General features: G+C 37.2%; 1 protein-coding gene across 3 annotated transcripts in view; it reads left to right on the top strand.

The window, feature by feature from the left end:
• The window catches only part of UBR1 (ubiquitin protein ligase E3 component n-recognin 1), a 200,475-nt gene that overhangs the window by 177,531 nt on the left and 6,543 nt on the right, over positions 1-16,401 (top strand). For all 3 annotated transcript variants that reach the window (XM_036923690.2, XM_057488747.1, XM_057488746.1), the window contains exons 40-44: positions 1,712-1,799; positions 5,637-5,770; positions 7,232-7,340; positions 10,767-10,823; positions 12,749-12,826. In XM_036923690.2, coding sequence (XP_036779585.2) covers positions 1,712-1,799; positions 5,637-5,770; positions 7,232-7,340; positions 10,767-10,823; positions 12,749-12,826 — 466 coding nt within the window. The remainder of the gene's footprint in view (positions 1-1,711; positions 1,800-5,636; positions 5,771-7,231; positions 7,341-10,766; positions 10,824-12,748; positions 12,827-16,401) is intronic.

The following is a 16,401-nucleotide window of genomic DNA, read 5'->3' as shown; positions in this document are numbered from 1 at the left end:
ACTGACAACACTGAGCACTAACAATGATTTGGAGCATCTCATTCATTGCTGATGGGAATGAATCACATGCCACTTTGAAATACAGTTTAGCAGTTGTGCTCCCTGACATCTACCCAAACGAACAGAAAACCTATTAGGTTTTTGTGTGGACCACACAGAAGTTCATAGCAGCTTTGTTCATAATTGCCAAAACCTGGAAGGAACCTATATTCTTCAGTAGGTGAATGGATTAACAAACTGTGCTACATAGAGATGGTGGAATATTCTTGAACGCTAAAAAGAAATGAGCTATCATATTATGAAAAAATGTGGAGGAACCTTAAATGGGTATTTGTAAGTTAAAAGAGCCAGTCTGAAAGATTGCATACTGTATGATTCCAACTGCATGACATCTGGGAAAGGCAAAGCTATGGAGGCAATAAAAGAACAGTGATTGCCAGGAAGGAGTTAGGGGGTGACTGCCAGGGGGTAGGGGAGAGAGAGGGATGAATAGGCAGAGCAGAGGAGATTTTTAGGGCAGTGAAAGTACTCTCTGTGATACTGTAATTGTGGATACATGTCATTATACATTTGTCAAAATGCATAGAATGTACAACACCAAGAATGTACCCTAATATAAACTGTGGACTTCAGCGATAATGATGTATCAGTGCAGGTTCATCAGTTTAACAAATGTGCCCTTCTGGTATGGGATGTTGATAGTGGGGGACATTGTGGGTATATGGGGACAGCAGGCATATGGGAATTCTCTGTGCTTTCCACTCAGATTTGTTGTGAACCTTAAACTGTTTTAAAAAATACAGATTAATTTTTAAAAAGTTGTTACATGGATGTGTGTACATTTAATATTTGTGCATTTCACTGCATATAAAATTTACCTCAAACAAAAGAATTATATGCAAATACCAAACTTTTGTTTTTAAATTGGAAATATTAATATGAACTCATGATATATTTTCCTCTTTAAAAAAAAGTGTGTATCTCCTAAAGAGATCTTAACTGAAAAAGGAAAAGAACTAGCAATCTTCGTAAGAGACTCAGGATAATTTTAATTGTGGCCTTTCACATGAATTAATAAATAAACAAAAGCATTCTTAAAGCATGAGAGCATTATTCAAATGTGCTGTAACCATCCCTCACAGCAGACTGCAAGGTAGGCATTTTTATCTCCATTTTAATACAATAAAATTGATCTTTAGAGAACTTAAGTGGCTTTCCCAGAGCTCTAACCTAAGTGGGAGAGTTGGCAGTTACTGAAAGGTTTAGGATGGTCCCCCTTGAGGATAGGTTAATGGAGGAAAATGACCTCTCCTGGATCTGTTTTGTGCTGCTTTGCTTGAGCATGAGGGCAGGACAGCAACCTATTTCTCTTTCTAGAGGCTGAATTTCTACCTGCTGTCTAAGACTCCTAAGAACCCAGAGCAGGTAGATGATTACTGATTTGTTTACCTAGTCTTATTATAATGAGATGAATATTTATTAAACATCTATGTTTAGCACTGAAGTCTGAATCTGCCATATTTGTTTTTCCAGCTAATATACTGTTAAAGTTTACTTGTTTTAATATTCAGACATAGCAGTTTACACTGAGAACAAGTGAAAGAACATCAGTTGAGCTGACACTGTTTATTATCCTGGAACCATGAAATTGAGGTGTAACATAAATTAAGCAGAAAATTCTTAGGTTTACCTTTCAGAATTTCTTTTTTAGGCCTTCCCCTTGCTCAGGTTCAAGAAGAGAGTGAAGAAGCTCGTTCTGCATCTTCTTTCTTGGCAGAAGTTTCTCAGTATACAAATGGGTGAGTAGCAGTCCATTAGTCCAGTCTATTTAGTATTATTTTAATAATTCCATGTCTTTGTTCAGTTATTTGGCAGTATAACTTTTGAAACATTTTAATTCCAGTTTTTAAAAATGAGTTAAGGTCCAAAATCTTACAACCACAGACTATTTATCGTTAAAAGAACATATGGGATATGAACAGTCCCCAGGAATGGGTTGTTCTAGTTTATCTGAATACTCTCAGACTGTTTAAGTTCAGTCGGACAATATCCACCATATCATAGATAAGTTTTCACAAATGCCTAAGGTGCCTAACTGGTTTTCTTGGTTTCACTGGAGATGGCTGGTAATTACAGGTATGCTTTGGTTAGGTAACTATATTCCTATTATGTTAATGTGTGTGCACAATGTAATTAGTAGTTTAAAACCTATCCATGCTGAAGTTACTCTACAAGAAGATATGTCAAAGAAATAATCAATCTTCCCAGGTTTTCTTCTGCCTGCTACTTCTATAGCTTTTCTTCTTCCTACCTAATCACAACCTTTAAATAGAACTCGTGCCACATGTCGAATTTACCGAGTATCATAATTCTTCCAAGTGGTAAAGACACCTCAAGACAAATGCTGGGCATAGAAGCCACAGGGCATAAATATGCAAAGAAGTAAAAAGCTAACCTTTTCAAACAATAAGGCTTCTCTCTCACTTACCAACTTAACATTTCCCTGTATGGCCCCGGAAGATGACTGGTTAGCCAGAGACGGGTAAGATTCCTCAAGGGAGGAACAACCTAAGACAGGCACAGTCGCAGGGGGGCCATCTGGTGAGAAAATGGGGAGCAGCAGAGGTGAGGCTTAGAACCTCCCCCCTCATGTTCTGAGAGAAATCTTCTGCATACATGGATGTTTATTGCCCTCGTCTAGCTCGGATTAACACATAGTCTACAGGCACACACCTGATCATCTACATTTGCTCTCTTACAACACTAAACTCTGTTTTCTACCTTTATCTCGTATCTACCTACCACTTCAGCATTTTATTAAAAATAATAATAATAGAGAAATGTGGTATCCACATATAAATCAAGTTTAAAAATCAAATGAATATTCATATTTGAACTGACTGTGTATAGTTCATAATGCATGAACAAAACCGAAAGCTTCTGTGATGACTGCCCTTGCACTGTTCACCATGTAACTTATTCACTATGTAAGAATTTGTACTCCATGTAAGAATTTGTTCGTTATGCATCAGAAGATTGGAGACTGACGAAAATTAGGCTTGGGGTGGATTAATGATTGTGCATTGAGTATTGAACCCCCTATACAGAAATTTATTGTGGTTAACAACTATTTGATCAATAAATATGAGAGATGCCCTCACAAAACAAAACAAAACAAAACAAAACAAAAAAATATATATATATATATATATATATATATATATATATATATAAACACACTTCCAATTGTAAAATAAATAAGTAACCGGGATGTAATGTATAGCATAAGGAATATAGTCAAAATATTGTAACAACTTGGTATGGTGATAGCTGGTACCTAGAATTATCATGTATATAAATGTTGAATCACTGTATTGTACACCTGAAACTAATGTAATGTAATACTGTTGTCAACTACCCTTCAATAAAAAAAAAAAAAAAAAAATGAGTTAAGGGCTTTTAGAATAACAGTTACCCATTTATTTGTTTCTGAGACTGAAACAAGTTTTGATACATCTTTACTTTTTCTTCTAATTGAAGAATAATGGCATATTATTAAATCTTTACCCCCACTAGTGTAGTTACTATCTGTCAACATGGGAAAATGTTGCAGAATCATTGGCTATATTCTCCATATTGTACTACCATCTCTGTGACCAACTTAAATTATGATTGAGAATTTTTGTGTCCCTTTATCCCCCTCCACCCTCCCCAACCACACACCCCAACCCCTCTCCCATGGTATCCACTAGTTACTTCTCAGTATCTATGAGTCTACTATTATTTTGTTCATTCTGTTTTGCTTTGTTTTTATATTCCACAAATTAGTGAAATCATGACATTTGTCTTTCTCCACTTGGCTTATTTCATTGAACATAATACCTTCTAGGTCCATCCATTGTTGCAAATGGTAGGATTTCTTTTTAATGGCTGTATAATATTCCATTGTGGATATGTACCACATCTTCTTTATCCATTCATCTACTGATGGATGCTTACATTGCTTCCATATCTTGGCTATTGTAAATAATGTTGCAATAAACACAGGGGGTGCATATATCTTTTTGAATCAGGGATTTTGTTTACTTTGGGTAAATACCTAGAAGTGGAATTACTGGGTTGAATGGTATTTCTGTTTTTAGTTTTTTGAGGGACCTCCATACTGCTTTCCATGGTGACTTCATCAATTTACTTCCCACCAATAGTGTAGGAGGGTTCCCTTCTCCACATCCTCGCCAGCACTTCTTATTTCTTGTCTTATGGATAGTGGCCATTCTAACTGGTGTGAGGTGACCTCAGTGTGGTTTTGATTTGCATTTCCCTGATGATGAGTGATGTGGAGCATCTTTTCATGTGCCTGTTGGCCATCTGTATTTCTTCTTTGGAGAAATGTCTATTCAGGTCCTCTGCCCATTTTTAACTTAATTATTTGTTTTTTTGGTGTTGAGGAGTATGAGTTCTTAATATATTTTGGATGTTACCCCTTATTGGATAAATTGTTCATGAATACATTCTCCCACACTGTAGGTTGCCTCTTTCTTCTGCTGATGGTATCCTTTGCTTTTTAGTCTTATGTAGTCCCACTTTGTTCATTTTTTATTTTGTTTCTCTTGCCCAGGGAGATGTGTCCAGGAAAAAATTGTTCACACTTGTTACATCTTTATTCTTAAAAATCTGTTCTGGGAACATAGGCAAAAGATGACAGAATCTTAACAAGTGGCAGCATTTAGAATTTAAATAAATATAGAAAATAAAAATTTTAAGCAATCCATACAGTTGGTGCACTTAATTAGAGGTTTTTGAAGGATGTTATGAGTAATATGTGAAATATACTGGCAATGCAGAGATTAAAACCAAAAGTGCAACGGAGTGCCCTGGACTAGCTATCAGGGACCCTTCTTTGTTTTCACCTTCTTCATCAGTCGATTTTTTTTTTCTTTTTTTTAGTTGAGGTGCTGAGATGTGTGTGTTTATTTTTATGTTTGTAGACTTTAATTGTTTATTTTTATGTTTGTAGACTTTTAATTTTCAGAGCTGTTTCAGGTTTACAGAAAAATTGAACAGAAAGCACAAAGAGTTCCCATTTACTCCATCCCCTCACCATTTTCTTCTATTATTAACATCTTGTGCTAGTGTGATATATTTGTTAATGATAATCAGCCAATATTGATACATTGTTATTAGCTCAAGTGCATAGTTTACATTAGGGTTCACCCTTTGTGTTGTACCATTACAATATCAAATAGAATAGTTTCCCTGTTTGACTGCTCTAAAAATCATCAATTTTAATACAGAAATCAGGGAAGTACTAATTTTTTTAGCTAACTAAGCTGCTTTGATTAGTTAATGATAAATATATCTGCTTCACAATTTATTACAAGGGTTAGGAAACAGAAAAAAGTGGTTCTTTGTCTTTAAAATCTACATTGTGAAAGATGCAAGATTTGTGTTTTCTTTAGGAAACTGTTAGGAGATTTAAAGATTAAAGCTAAACTAGTTTAATTGTTTTAAATGTTTAAAAATTAAGTGTATAAAATATTAAATGCTTGGCTATGTTTTTGAAAGGGGATGTGTTTAAAATCTAGGGTTTTAATCTGATCAGTATTCTGCTCTGTTCTGGAATTGTTGCCTCTTAGCTGCATTGGGTGTACTATTCCTGGCTGGTATTTGTGGGTCTCGTTGAAGAACGGCATCACCCCATACCTTCGCTGTGCTGCATTGTTTTTCCATTATTTACTCGGGGTAACTCCACCTGAAGAACTTCTTACCAGTAAGTAGGAAAATGGACTCACAGATTACTAAACAAGACCTTTTTTCTTACCTTAAACCTCAAGAATGTAAGGTGAGAGAAGGCAAACCACTCTTCCCTTCCCCACATCTTTAATCAGTGTTCGCTCCAAGCCTCTGTGCCCCTGCCCTGGTGTAGGTTAAATGTCCAAAAACCAGATTAGCCTCATAATCTGAAAACATACTTGTGGCTTCTATCTATGTAAAGTTTATATGCCTGACTTCATGAAATGCCTGCACACAGAATATAACTGGATATACAAGAAATTAGAAACACTGGTTGTGTTTAGGGAAGAGAACTACTTAGCTAGGTAGAAGGAAAACTATTGTACACTCTGTTACTTGAATTTTGTGCATATGACTTTATTATAAGAGAGTGAAAATGCTGCTGGGAAAGGTCTGTTATAACAAACCAAGGCCATATATGTTTGAGTAACAGTTATTTTCTTTCTCCTTTACTTGCCTTAAGTCTATATCAAAGTAAATAGTAATAGTAAAAAAAGTTTGATCTGTATCAAAATAAAAATTCCTTGTGGCTTTCTTTGTATGGGTAAAAATCAAAATGTTTATATGATTTTGGAATAATCACCAAAATTGTTCAAAGATTCTTCCTTTTGTCCTTTGAGATTAAATTGACCAGGTCAGCTTTACTGGCTGTCATCTTCTTTATTTGAACTCACTTCCGTAGAGTTTACTGAACCTAGGTTTATCCTGATTCTAAATAAATAGGATGCTGCTTTCCAAGTAGTTGCCAATACAGACCTGTTGTTTGCATTAAAAAAAAAATCATGTACTAATTTAGTCAGTATTAATACAGCAATGAATAAGATGAAGTCCTTTCTTTTATTGAGAGGACACAAAATACGAACAGATAAATATGTATAATATAGTGGGAAATGATGATAAGTATTACAAATAAAAATAAAGCAGTTCATGGGAATAGAGAATGCAGGGGCCAGAGTGGATAATACATTTAGACAGATTGTCTCAGAAGGCTTCTCTGAGAGGAGACATTGATCAAAGAGACGTCAAAAAAAGAGATGGGGTTGAACTGTGCAGAGAGTTGAAGGAAGAGTATTCCTAAGCAGAAGAAACAGTAAATGGGAAAGGCTTTGCTCGACGTAGTCAAAGAATAGGAAAGAGATGAGTGTGGCTGAGACATAATGGGCAGGTGTAGGGTGGTAGGAGAGAAGGTCCAAGTGGCAGCCAGGGCAGTGACATAGGCCTTTATGCCACAATAAGGACTTTATATTTTATATCATGTGATAGTTTGACATTGGAGAAATCTGACTGCAAGAATGACTGAATCAGGTTTATGTTTTAAGGATCACTGTGGCTTATTTGTATAGTGTATAGAAATGAGTATAACAATGAAAAAGGTCTATTAACAGATTGAACAGGTAAGAATAATGTGCTTATTAAATGTATTTTTATTCTCTTGCAGATTCTGCCGAAGGAGAGTACAGTGCACTCTGTAGCTATCTGTCTTTACCCACAAATTTATTTCTGCTTTTCCAGGAATATTGGGATACTGTAAGGCCTCTCCTCCAGAGGTACTATGGGGGGCAAAAAAGTATCATTGTTGGGTTATTGTACAGTTTGGAAATTTAAATTTAAATTAATTGCTAAGCTTTTAGATTGATAGCATTGATTGAAGGGAGTAACACAAATACAGAAGATTCACACACTTAAGGAGTTGGACCTAAGACCAGCAGCCATGGGCAGTTGGAATTTCTGCTTGTTCCACCAACGCTACCATTCATTTTACTTCTCTCCCCACAGCTGCTGTCTCATCCAAGTTTTACATCATGGGAGAAGGGGTGGTGGTCATGTCACAGCCATAAAGACACAAGTATCAGAATGTTAGAGGAGCACTGTGTATTTTCCTCAGTCCTCGCCCCCGCTGCAACAAAGAATTGAAGGGCAGAGACACAGTAGTGAAGCAGAGTACATGTTTTATTTAAAGTTACTTAAAGAGAAAAAGTGCAGCAGGCAACCTCAGGGAGGAGAGGTTTAAATTTTATTGAAAGAAAGTCTATGCACTTAGAAAGTGCGGGCAACCTCAGAGAGAGGAGCGCTCTGAAAAGTTGGGGGTTCCCCCTTTTAAGGATTCTTCAGGAATGGGACTAAGGGCTGGGGGTGCATACTTGTTAAGTGGTCTCTGAATATTTAAAATTAACTTAACACAAGGAATTTACTGCTCTGATTTCTCCCTGAGATAATGGACATCTTGGTCTGGGAGCTTGTCAAACAAGACTGCCTGCCCAGCCCCCAAGGTGGGCTGAGTTATTATCTGTTTGCTAAAGAGTAAGTTAAGACTCTTACTTCTTAACATCCTGGGTGTTAAAATGCAATCTTATCTTTAAGATGGAATCCTTCCTGCCTTTTACTATGTTGTCTATGGCTGGGCCTGCATGCTAACTTAGTTGCCTAGGTTGCAAACTACTTGATTAGGGCCGAAGAAGAAAAAAACAGCATATAGGTCAAGTTAAAAAAAATAAGCTGAGCCTGCATGATTAACACAGTAAAGACATGGGCTATGCTGAGGTGCCCTCCTTTATCTGGGGAATATTCAAACATTTCAGGCCAAATTGCTCCTGGCTTTTTGAGATTTAACTGATTAACTCTGGGTCTTTTTAGTGGGCCTTTTCCTGGCCTTGTTCTCTTTCCACCCTGCTCATATCTATTTTCCTGCCTAACAAGACGAACCCAAAATTGCTGTATTAGGAACAGTAGCATAGTTCACATGGTAGCACATCTCAGGAGAGTGACTGAGGAGGAAAAAAAGTCATTTGATAGATCAAAAATATATCACTTAAATATCCCAGGGAGAAGCGTGTCTTTCTTTCAACCCCATTACTTTTTGGCCTTCCTGATCACCCTACCCTCCTAATCTCCAGTCTCCTTACCCTATGTTTGCCACCATCATTTTCCTTTTTTTTTTTTTTTTGAGATATAATTGACATATACCATCATTTTAGCAATCAATTCTTACTGTGTTATTCGTACTCTGTTCCCCCCATTAAAAATTCTGGCACCCAGTTCCATCATTTGTAGCAGGAAGGTTCCCACACATCCAGCAAGTAGTCCTTCTATACCAACTGGGTGCCTACAGTTCAACTCAATTCCGACACTCTGGACCTGAAGGCACCATCAGATTCCACCTGTTAAGAGCTCAGCCCCACAGGACTGACACACACACACTAGGCAGACACCACAAATCTGGGTTGTTTTGCTGCTGATCTAGCACTTAGAGGTCAGAGTTTCCAGTGACACCCCTCCTCAGGTTCAGTTAGTTCACTTGAGTGGTTCATGGGACTTGGGAAACCAATTTTTCCCACTAGATTACCAGTTTATTACAAAGGATATAGCTCAGGAACTGCCAGATGGAAGAGATGCCTACGGCAAGGTGTGGAGAAAGGGACCAGAACTTCCACACCCTCTCCGAAGTCATCACTCACCCAGCATCTCTGTATGCTCACCCACCCGGAAGCTCTTCAGACCCTGTAGTTTGGGATTTTGACGTTGGCTTCATTACAAGGGCATGATTGATTAAATCACTGGTCATTGGTGATTAATTCCATCTACAGCTCCTCTTCCCTCTCCCGATGTTGGAGGGTGGGGAGGGGCTGAATATTCCAACTTTCTAACCCTTTTGGGTTCTCCTGGCAACAGACCGTCCCTCCGGTGCACCTGAAAATTCCTCATTAACATAACGAGACACCTTTCCACTCTCTTCCCTTAGGAAAGCCAAGGGTGTTTGGAGCTCTGTGCCAGGAACTGGGTCAAAGACCAAACATTTATTTATTACATATGACAGTATCACACCCATGATTTCCTTTGGTCTTTTCAATTCTTCCTTTCTTTTTCTCCTTTTTCTTTAATGTTTTTCCCTCCATTCCTACAGCAGGATTTATGTGAATGTCTGCCTGTCTGCTCCCATCTTTCTCTGTGCTCTGATCTCTTCTGCTAGTTTCTTTTCTGGGCTTCCTTGTTTCTCACAGTTGATAAAAATGAAACAAAATGGATACCAAAAGTCAATATCGTGTTTTGTGTTGAGTACAATCTAAGTAGGTTATACTAATTTTACTTCTATATTCTTGGAGTCAGTAACATTTCGACCTTGCTATTCTAGGGTTAATGTTAAAAATTCAGACTTCAAAACAGAAAGTCCCTTGCCTTTTACATCATTCCCAGTCATGCCTGCTTACCTCAAAGCCTTTCCTCAACCTCCAGTCTAGTGCAGGGGACTGACCCCTGCAAGCCCTATTTTCCCAAGTCCCTTGTCAGTCGGCGTCTTTCTGCATTCCGCCTGGGGGGGGGGGGGCACTGGTAGGACATTGGTGGCCAGGAGGATGAGAGAAGCTTGAGTGTTTAGGGCACCTCTCTGTCTGCCTGCCTGTGGGGCATTTCTGGCAGTGTCTGTAGTTTTTCTCTTACTCCAAACAAGTCTACTATGGTTCCAGTATCCACCAGTGACCATAGTCCCTAACCTCCAGTGATAGCACTGTGTCCTTTCTTCTGCTTCCTGCTATTGGCTAATCTTTCTTTGTTTCCTCATTTCTCACAAGGTATTCTGATCTCCAGTGTTGCCAAAAAATTAGCCTTTTTTCATCTAAAAAGGCTAATCCTTGCTTTTTTGTCTTCTGGGCGGCTTTGCAGCCCTTTTATCACGTTCATTACCAATTCCTGGTATTAAATTCCCTCTTGTTGAAATGCTCAGAATGGTTTTTGTTTTTCTAGTAAGGCATTGATTGATAAACTCTTTAAAAAGAATTATTAAAAGAGAGGAGAAAAATACATTAGACCCAAAAAGGAAGGGGAGAAAAGAAAGGGAGAAGAAAAGGGGCAAGAAGTAAGATAAAAGAAGTCTAGCAGAAGGAACATAGAAGAGACAGACAGATTTGAAGAGAATGGCTCGTCACTACTGCCTTGAAGTCGTGCTGACCCAAATTTACTTTCTCTTGGCTTCCATACAGGTGGTGTGCAGATCCTGCCTTACTAAACTGTTTGAAGCAAAAAAGCACCATAGTCAGGTTGGTTTTACTTCTCAATCCTGTTTCCACATCTACAGGTTGTATTTCTAAGTGGCTGGTTTGTTGAGCATGCTTTTTGGTTTGTCTTTTTCATTCTCACTCAGTACATTGTTTCCTACATTTCTGTTAGTTCTTTTCCAGAAGTTAGATTCTTCCTAAAACTGATTTTTTTTTTCTCTCCATGTTGCTGCCCTTTCCCTCTTAAATTGTTTGACAACACCAACTTCTCTTCTTAAGGCTAGTACATGCCTATTAAAAGGCACAGGAGGAGATAGCATTGTGGAGCTGCTGGTATATTAAAATCAGGGTAGTGACTATATTCCTATAAACCATTTTTTTCCTTCTGAGTAAAGTAGGATATAAATAGAGATTCCCTCTTCTCCCTTCTATTTATATATTTAGGGACTACCCCACAAAACTTTCTTCAGCCCTCCCATCTCGCTTAAATTATGGCTGAATCAGAAGCCACCAATTCAAATGCTACCTTCTCCCTGAAGGTTATCATGACGTTACTGTCCTATGTGTGGGCATGTGTACCTGCCAGCACAATAAACCTCCAAACAGGAAACCCAGGAAGGGAGGGCCAGAACTGCATGCTTATCTTCTTTGTATCTCCTCCAGGGACTCTGGTTTTTATTATGTACAGTGTCTCATTTTTATTCCAATTGAATTGCATCAATAAACAAGCAGAGGAATTGACCCCTTGCCTTAATTACTGACACCAATACCATTTTTCTATGACTGAAGCAAACATTGCAAGACAATATACATTTACCACCTTCTTTTCTCATCTTCTCTCACCCCTAGAACTCCTTTCACCTTCACTGTAAATGTACATATGTTGCCTACCCGTTAACCCAGCTTTAGTGATTTAGAGATTATGGGCCTAGCTCCTGTACTCAGATGCAGAAGTATTCACATCACCAAGAAAAAAAAGGATCTTAGAAAAGTTTAAAAGATGGGCGTAACTGTTAATCTCACACAGTTTTCCCTTTATTTTGATTCCCCTTTGTGTCTTTTAGACATCTACTATTTCCCCAGCATAGCACTAAAATAGTCTGGGAGAGTTCAAAGACATACCACATGCAGGTTTTGGTCATGGGTATTTACAGTCTAATTATGTATATAAATTCAAGGCATAAGATACGGAGTATACTGTTAATGCTATAGAAATTTAAAGAGGAAAGGATTCTTAATGCAAGGTTCGTTTTAGAGGAGATATATTTTGGCAGAACACAGAAGGACTTATAGAATTTAAATTGATTGGGGTTTAAAGACAGAATTCCATGTTACTCAGATGACCATCCCCAAGGCATGTATGCGGAGCTTTTATTGTATTTGGCATGGTGAGAGTGAATAATAACATTTGCAAACATTTATCAAGTACTAAGTATATCTTACTGAGTCCTCAACAGCTCTGTGAGGTTCCTTGATACTGGTTTTCATATTTAACATTTCTTAAATCAGCATGAGTCCTTTATGTTTCTCACTCCCACCCCAAAAAATATATTAAATTGATGATGTGCTTTATGACTAAGAGAGTAATATATTCATCCTCAGTTCATGGTCTAGGAAATAAAGGCTCAGTGACTTTCTAGGTGTCAGAGAATTTAGCATCGGTAACCAGATCTAATTTCAAAAGTCTGTGTTCTTAACTGCTACTTTATGTTACCTTCCTAGACAGTATATTCTAGCTAGAGCAATTTAGGAAATAGTGGAAGCTGAGTTTGGAAAGGAAGCCAAATGATCAAAGATTTGGAATTCTAGGCTGAGGAGTTCGGATTTAATCAAGTCAATAGGGGGAATTACTATGGATTGCAAGTATGGAGTCTTTTTTAAAGACATTCTTCTTTATATTACTTGGTCAGTTTTTGATGTGGGCTTATTTACTCATAAATAAAATTGCCTTTTAAATTATATTTTAGGTACCCTAGAAAAAGAAATAGTTTGATAGAGCTTCCTGATGACTATAGCTGTCTCCTAAATCAAGCTTCTCATTTCAGGTAAGTAGAAATATATATTTAAAAGTTTTTTGAACTTGCAATTAGTATATACAACTGCTAGCAAGCTTTTAAAAAGTGACCACCGAGCATCCTGTATGACAGTGATTATCAATCTTTCTTTTTTAATTGAAAACCACAAAGCATACAATTAACCATGATGAAGTATACAATTCAGTGGCATTTTGTGTATTCACAATGTTGTCCAACCACCTCTTTCTAGTTTTTCATCACCCTAGAGTGTCCACTAATCACTCTCCATTCCCCTTTCCTGATCCGCTGGTAACCAATAATATGCTTTATGTCTCTGTGGATTTGCCTATTCTAGATACATCATATAAAAAGGAATAATACAAAATATGTCTGGCTTCATTCATTTAACATTATTTTCAGGGTTCATCCATTCCTTTCTTGGCTAAATAATATTTATTTGTATGTATATAGCAGAGTTTGTTTATCCATCCATCCATTAATTGACATGTAGGTTGTTTCCCACTTTTGACTATTATGAGTAATGCTACTATAAACATTCATGGACAGGTTTCTGTGTGGATATATATCTTTATCTATTTTCTTTATATATACCTAGGAGTGGAACTGCTCAGTCATTATGATAATCCTATGTTTAACTTTTTGAGGAACCACTGAACTGTTTTCCACAATGGCTGCACTATTTTATATTCCCACCAGCAATGTACAAGGGCTCCTCTCTCTCCATATCCTCAGCAACACTTGCTCATTTAAAGCTGTCCTAGTGGAAGTAAAATGGTATAGTCCATTGTGGTTTGATACACATTTCTATAATGAATAATAAAGTAAACATCTTTTCATGTGCTTATTGGACATTTGTATATGTTCTTTGGAGAAATGTCTGTTCAAGTTTTGCCCATTTTGTAATTGGACTGTCTTTTTTGTTGTTGTCTTGTAAGAGTTTTTTATATTGTAGAGGAGGAAAACTTTTCCCTTCTTCCCTTCTAGGTTATTTGGCTGGTCTAATAGTTAAATTGACATAAGACCAGGATAACAGGGGAAAAACAAATTAAATTTTGTATGTCAGGAGCTCATAAGACATATGAGACTTAAAGAAATGACCAAAGCAGGCTGCTTTTATACCTTACTGACAAAAAAACAATTACTTGTAGAGATTTGATAAAACAAAGAGGTTTGGACTAGGGGTAGCAAATTAATGAAGTAACAAAGATAGTTTGTACAGCCTTCTCAGCCATGAAATGCCTATCTCTGGCAGTAAGGATTCTTCCTACCTTCCTGGATAGGAAAGATACCTTCACATGGGAAATGTATTTCCTGCTTTCAGGGGGGCAAAGGAGGTTCAGAAGGTCCTTCTTGCACCTGCTGTTTCTTATTTAACGTATTCAATTTAATTTGAATTAAAAATAGCATATATTAACTGTTTCTTCCCAATTCTATCTCCTTTCTTCAAGTTGTTGAAATCACAGATTACATTTTTACATACTGTGTGCCTGTTAACATAGATTTGTAATCATTGTTTTGTGCATTTGCCTTTTAAATCATATAGGAAACAAAAAATAGAGTTATGTATCAAAAATTACAATATTACTAGCTTTTACACTTAATGTATGTAGTTACCTTTACCAGTTATCTATATTTTTTCATATGGCTTAATGTTACCATTAGAGTTCTTTTGTTTCAGCTTGCAGGGCTCCCTTTAGCATTTCTTATAGGACAGGCCTGATAGTGTTGAACTTCCTTAGTGTTTGTTTATCTGGGAATGTCTTGATTTCTCCTTTATTTTCAAAGAATAGTTTTGCCAGATACAGAATTTTTGGTTGACAGCTTTTTTCTCTGAGCACTTTAAACACATCATCCCACAGCCTTCTATCCTCCATGGTTTCTGATGAGAAATTAGAAGTCAAATTAAACACTAGTCTCACTACTCTAAAACTGTGTTTCTCAAACTTTCTTTTATTTTCCTCTTCCCTTTCACTGATGACTTTCAAATAAAAAAAAATACTGGATGGTAATGACTGATGGGAAGCAAAATAAACAAGTTACATTATACTCATTACTAGCACCATGTATGAATTACCTATCAGTTACTTTTATAACAGGACAATATGAGCTTAAACACATGATTCTGTATGATAAAATAATGCCTTATAACGTTAACAATAGTCATTTTACCCTTACCTTGCTATAATATGGTGTTATTTGTTTAGCATAAATTCATGAGCTATGCATCACCAGTAAGGTGTCACTGGATAGAGAAACCATATTTCTTCTTACCTGCCTTGGCCATTGATAGGTGAATATTTCATATTTGAATCACAATGAATCATGCCTTGAAAATAATAAACCAAAATCATTATTGGTGGAATTATATATCTTGACACTCAGATGGCACCACACTACCACCCATAGGAACCCAGATTGATGATGATGACCTGAAACTAGCGAAAATCTCAGCAATCTGAAATCAGAGCCTATTCAAGGCTTCACTGATGATGTATTAGTAACAAAGCATCCTTTTCCCAAACTGTAGGAATTCTGAAGTTCAGCTGGGGTTTTGTAATGTCAACAAAGATTGTGCAATAGCCAAACCTCTTAGTAATCTTATATTAACTAGAGCTCTCAGTAAATACAAAAAAGTTTTGTTTTAAAGATACCAATTAGTATTCCAATTAGCTGCCTTGTTGTACAGGTTACTATTAGTAGTCTTTAGTCATATGTTAAATAACTTGCTGCTCTTTGAACCAAAGAAAGAGATAGTAGTTTAAGATGATTTTGAGGGCTTGGAGAGTTCTTCTTTGGTCCACTTTTGCGAATCACTGCCTACAGAATGACTAAGGAAATTCTCTTATTTAGTTATAATAACCATTGCTTGGAACCTTGAAGCTAGAGAGTTTAATTGGTCCAGCAATGGCCTGAGCAGCCCGTTCTCCAGCCTCTTGTTACCAGAGAGAATTGACCTTGCTGTTAGTTCCCTTGTGCTTATCTCGTGCAGATTAAGGTCAATCTACTAAACAAGTGGTTGAGTCACTATCTCTCAGCCCTTAAAAAATCGGCTAGATTATTCCACAGATTGCATCCAGCTCTAATTTCAGTGATTCTCCTAATCCTAGGGTTGTACTGCTACCACGAATGCTGGTTAATAGGTATTATCTTCCAGACATTAAAGAGTATCATACTGTTGGCTCTTAGGGGGACCTAAGAAGAGAGTAATTACAGTAGAGATCCTTCTGGATGATATTACTTCTTATTGGTTTCAAGTAAAAATGGGAATAAACCTTATGAGCTCTTCCAGTTTTATTGTCATCACCAGTTTTCTTTTAGGCTGAGCCGTCCATAGTGTAGGAGGATGGCTGGCTGCTCAGTTACTGCATTTGAGGGATCACGCCCATTTTCCTCTTCAGGATGATAGTGACTCGGACCCAGCCATCCTGTGCTAAAGGTGAAAGAAGATGTTGGCTTTATCCAAAAAGAGCTGTAATTATGTTCTAGAGCAACTTTCTGAAATTGAAAATAGCTCCTTCATCTAAAGGAGATGGGAATGGAATACCCAGGCACAGAGTCCCTCTGCTCCTGTGTAGACAAATAGT

This window comes from Manis pentadactyla, chromosome 11 (assembly GCF_030020395.1).
Source record: "Manis pentadactyla isolate mManPen7 chromosome 11, mManPen7.hap1, whole genome shotgun sequence".
In the NCBI taxonomy this organism is placed as follows: domain Eukaryota; kingdom Metazoa; phylum Chordata; class Mammalia; order Pholidota; family Manidae; genus Manis; species Manis pentadactyla.
Note: the sequence above shows the minus strand (reverse complement) of the source record. Positions and strands in the feature narration are given on the sequence as shown.